Source organism: Chenopodium quinoa, unplaced genomic scaffold, assembly GCF_001683475.1.
Source record: "Chenopodium quinoa cultivar QQ74 unplaced genomic scaffold, ASM168347v1, whole genome shotgun sequence".
Lineage (NCBI taxonomy): Eukaryota > Viridiplantae > Streptophyta > Magnoliopsida > Caryophyllales > Amaranthaceae > Chenopodium > Chenopodium quinoa.
Window position 1 is genome coordinate 705142 of NW_018742244.1, and position 12164 is coordinate 717305.

The 12164-nt window shown below is 34.9% G+C and overlaps 1 protein-coding gene, 1 long non-coding RNA gene and 1 other non-coding gene across 3 annotated transcripts; all 3 read left to right on the top strand.

Annotated features, from left to right (window-relative positions):
* On the top strand, positions 1 to 867 carry LOC110736919. The gene has a single exon (XM_021917260.1). The coding sequence runs from the start codon at positions 1 to 3 to the stop codon at positions 865 to 867; it is 867 nt and encodes a 288-aa protein (XP_021772952.1).
* Positions 868 to 8760: 7893 nt separating this feature from the next.
* On the top strand, positions 8761 to 12092 carry LOC110737608. Its single transcript, XR_002514424.1, has 3 exons — positions 8761 to 9109; positions 11176 to 11345; positions 11487 to 12092. It is a non-coding gene; the product is annotated as an uncharacterized LOC110737608 (long non-coding RNA).
* Positions 11179 to 11260, top strand: TRNAS-AGA. Its single transcript has one exon. It is a non-coding gene; the product is annotated as a tRNA-Ser (tRNA).
* Positions 12093 to 12164: the final 72 nt, after the last annotated feature.

The following is a 12164-nucleotide window of genomic DNA, read 5'->3' on the forward strand; positions in this document are numbered from 1 at the left end:
ATGGCCTCTTCTTCGGTTTCCAAGTCCTTTTTCCAAACCCGTTCTATAAGTTTTCCATCAAGATCTCACTCTAAAACCAATCAATTTGAACAACAGTTGTACACATTGAGGTCTTCTCAAGCTGCCTCAACTTCTTCATCATCATCAGTAAGCCACAGGCTTAACAGTCTTAAGGACTTGTACGACAATGCTGATGAGTTGCTTCAACTGCCTTCTAACCAACTACTTCTATCCAAAAACAAACATACAAAATCTATTGAAGAAGTCTTAAGTGGATCTCTGAGACTCCTGGAGATCTGTGGTACATCCAGGGATGTCTTACAGCAGTCAAAAGAGCGATTACAGGACATACAATCAGTGCTGCGCAGAAGGAGCAATGGCGAATTTAGCATTGCCAATGAAGTAACAGAATATCTAAACACAAGAAAGAAAGCCAAGAAAACCATTAAAAAGTGCTTAAGAGACATCAAGGAAGCTCACAAAAACACCGAGACAAATGCCATAGTAAGCATGCTGAAAGATACAGAAGCAATAACTACTGATAATTTCAAGTCCTTTCTGTCATACATTGCTGGTGCAAAGTTGCAGTCTCAGAAAAGTAGTTGGTCTGCAGTTTCCAAACTAATCAGCCAGAGTGGAAACAAGGAAGCAGCAGCATTAATCAGCGAATTCGACATTGTTGATGATACATTGGATTTACTAATCCAGAAGAAGAAAACTGGCATTAATGTGTCACAAGTAGAGGATATGAAAAGGCAGATGATAAAATTAGAGTCTGAAATTCAAGATTTTGATGAAGCATTAGAATGTTTGTTTAGGCATCTTGTTAGGACTAGAGCAACTCTTCTTAACATCCTCAGTAATTAGACTACAAATTACTTGTGTACAAATTATAGCTAGGCTTTAAATTGTGAATGAAAGTGCAATATAATGAATACAGTTTTCTATAATTGTACATTTTGTTGTCGTCGTATACTCGTATATATTGATCCAAGTTGCTAATAGTTCACATACAGAATCACTTTAGGATTATACTGAACAGATAGCAAAAGGTTACAACTTGCGGACCCTGGATCAATGACGAACACAATCGTTTAGCCCAGAGCTTATTAACTCTTAAATTTGAGGATGATGCTCCTTTCTTTAGCTAGTCTGGACCGACTTGGTCTCCCTAGATAAAATGTTTTGATCAACAATAATAAGGTGGTCTAAATTTCATTAAAGGTGATTTGAAATATTAAGACTAGAATAGACCCGGTGTACAATAACTTAGTATAGACCCAACCTTCTAGTATACCATACGAATGTGATTATATCATACGAAATGTGATTATATTATTACAAAAGTGATTATATCATCTTGAAATTATTATGTAAATGTATCACTCAAAAAGTGAATTTATCATTATAAAAAGTATCAAATAGTAAATTACATCATTCAAAAGATGATTTTTAAATTTTATCATCCTAAAGATAATTATATAATCTCATTAAATGGTTTAATATGAGTTCAAAATATGACTCACAAAAATATAATTATATCATCTAAAAAAGTGATTATATCATCCAGAATGTGATTATATTATTTGAAAGTGTCAAATTTTGGGTCTACAATAATTTATTGTAGACCGGGTCCATACAAGACCAATTGGATTTGAAATCGGGTCAGGAATAACAAGTCATAATAATTTCAAGTTGAGTTAGTAGCAGATCGGATTGAATTATTGGGTCGCGTAAATAATAGGTCAGGTAAAATTCGGGTAGGGTCAGTAACAAGTCGGGTTTATTTTGGGTCAATTCAATAACAAGTCAGATTGATTTTGGGTCGGGTTTTTAACAGGTTGGGATAAATTCGGGTTGGGTTAGAAACAGGTCGGGTTGCATTTAGGTCAGGTTAGTAATAAGTCGGGTTAAATTCGGATTTTAAAAGGTTAAAACAAGTTTGGGTCAATTTCGGTTCAAGTCAGGTTCGGTGCAAGTTAATTAAATTGGCCGTTGTAAACCAGTAAATCGGGCAAGTTGTAAACCAGTAAATTGGCCGTTTAAAGGCAAATTGGATGGATCCACCCACCCAACTGGACTCCTGGAGGGTAATAGGGACCATGATAAATATTTCGGCAATTTTTGTTCCGAGCGAAAAAAAAGTCGAATTTCCAAAACTGAAGGCTAATGTCCACGTTTTTTGAAAATTTTGGAGGTTTTAGGGCCTGGTGTTACAATGTCTTGAGATTTTGGGGAATACGTCTGGGGGTCAAAAAATGTCATTTGGAACCTTATATGATCATTATTTGTTTTCATAGATCGATGTTCGTGGTAGGCTTGAGTTAATGAAATCAGTGCAAGTTGTAACCGATAAATTGGTCGTTTAAAAGAAAATTGGATGGTTCCAACCACCCAATTGGACTCTCGGAGGATATTAGGAATCATGGTTAACATTTCGGCAATTTTTTTATGGGCGAAAAAAAGTCAAAAAATTCCAAAATTGAATGCTTAATATCCACGCTTTTTGAGAAATTTAGTAGGTTTCAAGGCCCGGTGTCGAAAAGACTTGAGATTTTAGTGGATACATTTCGGGGTCATATAATTCTGTTTGCAACATATATGATCATCATATGTTGTCATAAATGTTCGTGGTAGGCTTGATTTAATGAAATCGGTGCAAGTTATAATTTGGTAAATTGGTCGTTTAAAGGCAAATTGGATGGTTCCACCCAGCCAATTGGACTCCTTGAGGGTATTAGAGACCATGGTAAATATTTCGGCAATTTTTATTTCCGGGCGAAAAAAGTCAAAAAATTCCAAAATTGAACCCTAAGATCCACACTTTATCAGAAATTTTGGAGGTTTCGAGGCCCGGTGTCGAAAAGTCTTGAAATTTAAAGAGATACATCTCGAGGTCATATAATGTCGTTTGGAACCATATATGATCATTATATGTTGTCATAGATGTTCATGGTAGGCTTGAATTAATGAAATCGATGAGAGTTGTAAATCGGGTAAATTGGCCGTTTAAAGGAAAATTGGATGGTTACACCCACCCAATGGGACTCCCAGAGGGTATTAGGAACCATGGTAAAAATTTCGACAATTTTTATTTCCGATCGAAAAAAATCAAAAAAATCCCAAAATTGAAGGCTAATATCCACGCTTTTTGAGAAATTTTGGAGGTTTCGCGGCCCGTTGTCAAAAAGCCTTGAGATTTTAGTTTATACATCTCAGGGTCATATAATGCTGTTTGGAACCATATATGATCATTATATTTTGTCATAAATGTTTGTGGTAGGCTTGAGTAAATGAAATTGGCGCAAGTTGTAAACCAGTAAATTGGCTGTTTAAAGGCAAATTGGATGGTTCCACCCAACCAATTGGTCTTCCGGAAGGTATTAGAGACCATGGTAAATATTTCGGTAATTTTTATTTACGGGTGAAAAAAAAAGTCAAAATATTCAAAAATTGAAGGTTATATACACGCTTTTTAAAAAAATTTAAAGTCTTCGGTGCTCGATTTCGAAAAGTCTTGAAATTCTGTGGAATACATCTCGGGGTCATATAATGTTGTTTGGAACCATATATGATCATTTTTTTGTCATAAATATTCGTGGTAGACTTGAATTAATGAAATCGATATAAGTTGTAAACCGGTAAATTGGTTGTTTAAAGGCAAATTGGATGGTTCCACCCACCCAATTGGACTCCCGGAGGTTATTAGGGACAATGGTAAACATTTCGGCAATTTTTATATCCGAGCGAAAAAAAAAATTCAAAAAAATTCCAAAATTGAAGGCTAATATCCACGTTTTTTGAGAAATATCGATTGTTTCGGGGGCCCGGTGTCCAAAAATTGAGATTTTAGAGGATACATCTCGGGGTCATAAAATGCCATTTTGGAACCATGTATGATCATTATATGTTGTCATAATAGGCTTGAGTTAATGCAATCGGTGCAAGTTGTAAATTAGTAAATTAGTCGTTCAAAGGCAAATTGGATGGTTCCAACTAGCCAATTGGACTCCTGGAGGGTATTAGGGACCATGGTAAACATTTCGGCAATTTTTATTTCCGGGTGAAAAAAATAAAAAAAATTCTAAAATTGAAGGCTAATATCCACGTTTTTTGAGAAATTTTGGAGTTTTCGGGTAGAGCTGTCAATTCGGGTAAACGGGTCGAGTTTAGGTCAGTGGGGTGGGGCGGGTCAACTCGGTTCGGGTCTGTAACACCCTAGAAATTCCTTTCTTTAAATACTCATTCTACTCTTTTTTTTTTAAACAAATACGATTTAGGAATAACTAAGACATTACCGCCACTGTGAAAACGACTAAGGCAATTATCAAAGATACACAGCGGAAGACTCAAAATTAAAAACCGTTTAAACAAGTCAACCCAAAGTCAACCAAACGAAAATAAAGTTTAAAACCAAACGAACAAGTCAAATAAAATCAAACTACAACTTGGAACCATTAAAGGCCCTTATTCGAAAAATCGTTCCCAAATCAAACCTTTATGTTAGTCCACACATAATATATATCATAAATACATAAAGCATAAAACACATTGTAATCTAATGAAAACTAATAGGATTCACTCTTCACTCATGCCCCATCATGATCATGCTTCAATACCTGAAAAGTTTATCTCTATTTGTTTCCACTACTCTCCATTAAAAATGGGTCATCATAGGGCCAAGGTAAAGACATGGCCAAAACACAAACACACACAATCAGCAAAGTTGAGTACATAAGCGTAAAATAGCCACACTAAAATGCTTTCACCTATCAACACACACTTACCTCATTGCACCTGTTCACAAACACACCAATCAACACAATACAATTACTAGACCCTAATTAATTCATTTTGCATTGATTACGCATCGAACGGGTTTCCACCTATTAACCTCCCCCAAATAAATTTGAGGTTAACTAGCACGGGAGCTAACCGTGCCAGCGACAAACAACACAAAGGTGGCGGAATTCCTGCGCATAATAAATAATTAAAAGGAATATATAGCGTCTTGTACTCCATTGGAAGTTATGGTTAAATATAAAACCCCATAACCCCCCCCCCCATTGTTCATACTCAAGGTATATACGTTCCAAGAGTTTTGGTGCGTAATCTCTTTCACTTTACGTTATTGACACATTATTAGACTTGGTGATGACTCTCAAAGCATAATAAGTCAATCAACAATAATTATTCAATCAAGAAAATATACCAATTTAATTCTTGAATAACTAGTGACCACATCTTATTTATTGTTGAACCCTTTTTAATTCTACCTCAGTGTCAAAGACACCTTAAACGCATAATGCGCCAAAAATCCTATCCCTCGGTAACAACTTAAGTGCACAAAGGCACCAACATACAATTTATTCCTTGTGTACATAGACACTTATATAGCTCCTTCCTCATGCTTAAAGCATCAATAAAAATTATTTGAACCATAATAAAATTCCTTTTTAATATTCCAAACATAATTAAACACGTAGTTTAATTAATCATGTCTTCTAACATGCCATAAATAAAATTGTGGTTCAAAAGCAACATGCCCAAAATATAATCTTCCAATCTAAAACCATCACAAATAATTCATGCTTCACAATTCAATCACAAACACCATAAATTCACAATTCCATACATAAACCTTAGCATGATTCTACTTATAATCAATTACAAATAATCCTAGCATTATTCTACATCACCAAAATATGCTAAGTACGCGTACGTACCTTGAGTACGTTATTAAAACTGCCACGACTAGTAGAAATCGCTTACTTCAAAATCTCCTACACATTAAATTCATAATAGAGTATTAATATCCACTCTAAACAAATTTCCAGCAATATATACTATTTTAAAACCCTTCATAATTTAATTAGAATAAGCTGAAATTATATTTAAAACACCATAAATTAAGTCCCAATTAATGGGTAATCAAAATTTCTTCAAGAAACCTAATATCAAGTGTTCTACATAAAATTCCAGCACTTTATTATACTTAAAACTTGCTGTAATTTGGTTTTAAAACACTTAAAACAAAGGCTTACCCTATTATACATCATAATCTTTCAATAAATCATGAAACAAGAACATAAGGTTTCAAAAATTGGGGCTTTTTAATTAAAAACCAAATCTGAAAATTAATTCACACAATTACAATAACCAAACATCAAAATTAAATCTCCAAACTCATAATTTATAATTAGACTATATCATAGATTAGATTTAGGTAATAAAGATTTGATTTTTAAACAAGAAAAACCTTTTTTTTTTCGAAAAGGGGCTGCCGACAGCAGGGGGCCGGCGCCACTGCCGGTGGTCGCCGCTGCTGCCGGCTGGTGCTGGTGGCCGGCAGCCCACCGGTGGTGGTGGTGGCTGCCGGTGGTGGTGTGCACAGCAAGAGGGGAAGGGAAGGAGAGAGAAAGAAAAAAAAAAGAAAGAGAAAAATAAAGAGAAAAGGGAGAGAAGTTTACCTTGGGTTTTCTCCACTCTGGGCAACGTTGAATTGCCTGATAAGAGGGATATTTATACCCCTTCTCTATCTCCCCTTTTACCCTAAACTTTCCTCCTTTAGTTTTTCCTAATCCCTTCTCTACTAAAACTTGTTAAAAATCATAATTTCTTAAAATAAAACCCCAACTTCTATTAATTAATTAATTAAACGACTTTTCCTTTTGTAAAATATTCCCAATTTACATGGGATAAATAATTAAAACATCATAATTAAAATGCTAGAGTTATTTAAATACCCTTATAAAATATATATATTAAATAAAATACGTATAAAATGTATATATATTAAATAAAATATGTATAAAAATACGGGGTATTACAGGGTCAATTCAGGTTAATTCCATAACCTATGCGGGTTGGGTTTGGGTTGGGTCATGCTTAAGTCGGGTCATACTTCTTATCGGGTTTGGGTCAGGTTTAGGCCAGGTTAATAACGGGTTACATTTGGGTCGAGTGAACAATAAGTCGGGTTTAATTCGGATTTTCACGGGTTAGGGTAATTCTCAGGTTCTAGTCGGTTTCGATTCATGTCGTCAATTTGCGGGTTAGAATTAGGTTGGGTCATTCTCGGGTTTGAGTCGTGTTCGGTTCAAGTCAATAATTTGCGGGTTATAATCAGGTCGGGTCACTTTCAAGTTGGGTCAGTCTCGGGTTTAAGTCGGGTTTGGTTCAAGTAAATAATTTGTGGGTTATAATTAGGTTGGGTCATTTCCAAGTTGGGTCATTTTGGATTCAAGTCGGGTTATGTTCAAGTCAATAATTTGCAGGTTACAATCAGGTCGGGTCATTTTCAAGTCAGGTCATATTCGGGTTCAACTAACTATAAATAGATAATTATCATTTTTATCAAGCTAATCATTTTCGTTGACTATAATATATATGGCAATATAATAGGGAATTATAGTATATAATTTAGGAAGATAATTATCTCCTTTGACCATACAACAAATATATACTATATTTAATTCTTAAATTTGAGGATGATGCTCCTTCCTTTTACTGTTATTGACCAACTTGGTCTCCCTAGACAAAATGCTTTGATCAATTAACAATAATAAGGTGGTTTAATTTGCACTTAAGGTGATTTGAAATCGGATCGGGAATAATTTGGGTTTGAATTTAGGTCAGGTCAATAACAAGTCGTGTTGATTTCAAGTCGGGTTAGTAACAGATCGGGTTGAATTTTTTGGTCGATTAGTAATAGGTCTTGTAAAATTCGGGTCGGGTCAACAACAAGTCAGGTTGAATTTGGGTCAGTTTAATAACAAGTCGGGTTGATTTCGAGTCCGGTTTGTAACAGGTTGTGTTAAATTCGAGTTGGGTTAGGTACTGGTCGGGTTGAATTCAGGTCTGGTTAGTAACAAGTCGAGTTAAATTCGGGTTTTGACGAGTTAAAACGGGTTTGGGTCAATTTCGGTTCAAGTTGGGTTCGATTCAGGCCAATAATTTACGGGTTACATTCGGGTCGGGTCATCTTCAGCCTTCAAGTCAGTTCATGTTTGGGTCCGGGTCTCACATAATCGGGTCAATTCGGGTCTAGGGTTGGTTTCAGGTCAGGTCGGGTTTGGGTCACTATTTTTTCGGGTTCAGATGGTTCGGTTAATAATCGGGTTTGAGTCGGTATTTTGGGTCGGGTCAACTTTTGACAGCTCTACTTATGTTTGTATGGATGGACGCATGTATCACCCATATGACTTTATTCGTAGTCCGTATCTGTATACTTATCAAACCATAATTTAATCAAAAGACTAGGATTTGTTGTATATACTCGGGTGCACCAACAACAAATTAACCCAAGGTTAGTTTTTGTTCTTCATTTGATAATTACATGAAAAATAATTATCAAAATGAGAATAAAATACTCATGGGTGTACGGTACACCCGGGTGTATGTAACACCTCTCTCAAAAAACAAAATCTAATTTAGGGCCTATTTTCTGCAGATTATTTTCAGTTTATTTCAGTTCTTAATTTCCTTCTCTAATAAATTATTTAGTTCAGTTCAGCTCAATTTAGTCAATCAGAACAAGCTCTTAGATCTTTTTAAAACTTTACGGAGTACTCCCTCCGTTTTTAAATACTTGCTTCACTTTCCTTTTTTGGCCGTTTTTAAATACTTGCTACATTCACTTATTAAGAAAGTTTTTACAATATTAAATTGATTTCTCTCACCTAATGAACCCACCATGATCATATTTTATTATTTTTATATTCTTTCTTCTTCAATTCTTTCTCTTACTTTTGTTTTTAATAATTTTATTTTAAAACGGAGGGAATAATTTTTAACCTAATGAAGCATTAATTATTTTCCTTTGAAAAAATTAACATGAATCTCAATTTAATTTTGCTACTCCTATCAATGACCTCATTTGTGCATGATCCAAAGGTAAACATAAAAGCGGTAATTTTCATTGCAATACAGTTTTACAGAAAACATGGGGTGAAAAAACCGTCACCAAATAAAAAGATGAGAGCCGGTGAAAAAGACAGCGAGATCGCCGGAAACGAGGGTTCGAACCTTTTCGCCGCCTCTTGCATTTCTCTGCGGCGTCACTTTCCGATCGACGCAAACCCTTGTTTTTCACCCTCTTCTTTGCGAGGTACCACCAATTGTTTCTTATTTTTCACGTTTTAAATTATGATCATATTGATTTGTACATGTTTTCCCCTAAATTTTCCATCCCATAAACCCAATTTCGCTTTACTTTTTTTTTTCTTTATTTGCTTCAAAAGATACAATCTTTTTTGGGTGATGGGAAGGAATTGTCGTATTTATTGGTTGAGTTTTTTAATTAGGAAGTGATCATCCCCAATTCGTTAGTTAATTGCTGAATTACATGCACCATGAGTGGAAATTTGAGATTATTTTATTATTCCACTCTAATTTAATTCTCCCTCTTTAGTGTTTGCCCTAGGAATAAACTTTCACTTTTTAAAGAGTTGTGTAACTTGTATTGAGTTTGTAGGTAAATTTGCACTCTAATTTAATTGGGTTTGTGTTGAATTATTGTTTTAATTGGCAAATTCAGAGGGACAAATGAAAAAAGTAACTGGGGTAATTTATTAAGGACAGTTGTGAAGAGTTGGAAAGAAGGGGTTCGGATTTTGTTTAGAAATTATATTTGGAGAAAATTGGTTTGCAAGAGCATGTAGTATTAGATAGAAATGATTGAAGGAAGATGATGTTAGTGGATGACCATAGAGATAAGGTAAATTATTGGTTCGTGTAGTCGACCCCATCTTTACCCATCAAGGCTTTGGATGTCTTGTTGTGTTTATGTAATGACTAATGAGAGAAAGACTTGTTTTGGATTTTATTGACACTTTAAATTAAGGTTTGTTCTGATTTACTGAACTAAATTGATTGGAGAAGAACCGAATTGAACTGAACTTAATAGAGCTGAAATGAATTGTTGATGAGAGTAGATAATTAAGAACTGAACTGAACTAAACTGGTTGGAGCTGAACTGAATTGAAATTAAGTTGGGTTTCTCACTTCTTTTGATCTTTTTTCGTGTTCGTAGTCAGATTTTTCGGTAGTTTGAGGCTTTCTGCCAAATCCTTGACTATTGTCTCCATTTTTAACTTTAAAGGAATGCACCTTTTGGGGTTTCAAAAGATGTCTATGTGAAACACTTTTAAATACTCCATTTTATGCAATACACATTTATGCATTTTCAACATGATCACCTTTGTTTTCTTATTAGATTATTTGGTGTATCTAATTTTATGTGTACTATACTTTATGGCTCTTGGAAGGTACAAATTTGTTCCTAAGTGCTTTTATGTGGTGAACATATTCATGAAAAGACTGAAGTTGCTTTTCTGTAAGTTGTATTCTCCTCTATCCGAATATGATAAGTCACATTGACACAATCCCTTGACATTAAGCATGTGACACTATTATACTATGATCCTTCATAAATTTATAACAGCTTGATTGTTCTCATAATATTATGTGAGAAATATGACAAATAATTATTGTTCGATTTATAATGGTTGTAGAACAATTTGTTCATGCTTCACCAATGAGAAAAGAGCTTACCTCAAGAATGGACCAATGCTGATTTAAAATGAAAATGATTGAGTTACCCTGAACAATTTACTACCCAGTTTTAAGGGAAGAATGAAGCTTTTATAACTGTTGTCCTACCGTCTGAATATTCACCGTTCTTGTCAGCCACAAGTGGCCTTCTTTTATCTTCATAATCGTAGATTGCAAATTTTTTGACTGAGTTTGGCTGAAGTTTATTGAAGATGTGGTGACACAAGGAAACTACTCTTCATGAACATTATTGCCGTACTTTTTGTTAAAAGGTCCACGTCTGTTTTAGATGAATGAACAATCATTGTAGACTGCACTGGCAGTAGGATTGTAGGATGAAAAGTTGACACTCTTTTTGGGTGTACAAGAAATGGAGTTCAAGAGAGTGAACGTAATTATGTCTACATGTTATACTCGCCCTATTTCTGCTGGAAAAGTATGTTTTTAAAATTTAATGGCAACAAATCATGATAACTCTTATTTTGTTTATTATTCAAGGTGGAACATGTATAGTAATGTAGTTACGTTTATGTGATTATTGTAATCCTCATTTTGGCTTATTAATATCTATTAGTCATGTTCTGATCATGTCAAGTGTTGGTTCTGCAAACTATGTAACAGGAAGTGGACGTGCCGGAGTGGTTATCGGGCATGACTAGAAATCATGTGGGCTTTGCCCGCGCAGGTTCGAATCCTGCCGTCCACGTTTTTGCTGCTTGATTAATTCAATTTTACTGAAGTGCATGATGTTTGTTAGGATGATAATAGAGGAGCTATACTTTGGATGAAAGGTAACTTTTACTCTTATTTTTGTTTCTTATATGGTTTAAGCTTAGCTTCTTGAATCCTGCTATACTTTTACAAGCAATACGTTATAAAATAAAGTTATAAACTGTATCCTGCTATTGATTTTTTGTTTAATAATAATTTAGATTTCAGGTCATCTGTTGAAGTCATGGTGGGGGCTCATACTTATGATTGATCGCCTTTGTGTTGCTAGAATTACGGGAATGAACTTTCCAATATGAAGTGGACATGCTGGAGTGGTTATCGGGCATGACTTGAAATCTTGTGGGCTCTGCCCGCACAGGTTCGAGTTGTGCCGTTCACACTTCTTAGTTTGACATAGCCATTTGATTACTGAATGATTTGTGATAGCTGATTCAAATTTCAATGTACTTTCTTTTTATTCGGTCTCAAAAATGAATGAAAATTGTTGAAGCAGTTTATTGATAGGCTGATACTTGTAATGTATGGCTGGGGTAGTTGTTCGGGGTGGTATGGAAGTGGGAGACAGATGAAGCACTTTGTATAATTTTGATTCCTCCCACTTCTATCTTACTGATTTGAAGTTTGTGTTTCTCTATCTTACAGACTTCTCCTGCTCCTCAGACTTGTAATACACTTGAACATCATGGCTTGTATGTTTTCTAGTGGGGTAGAAGATGCATATATTGGCTGATTTGGACCTCATAGTATTCATAATGGAACATATGTACAATTAACACACTTTATAAAAAGTATGAGATAAAAAGTGTTCATCCCATTGCAGTTTAAGCCATTAAATCTATCACTGTCACTCTTGGATTGTTTTTTGTCTGACCTGTTAG

What these genes read in the sequence shown, in the direction of transcription:
- LOC110736919 (XM_021917260.1), top strand. Translation starts at nt 1, where the DNA reads ATGGCCTCTTCTTCGGTTTCCAAGTCCTTTTTCCAAACCCGTTCTATA.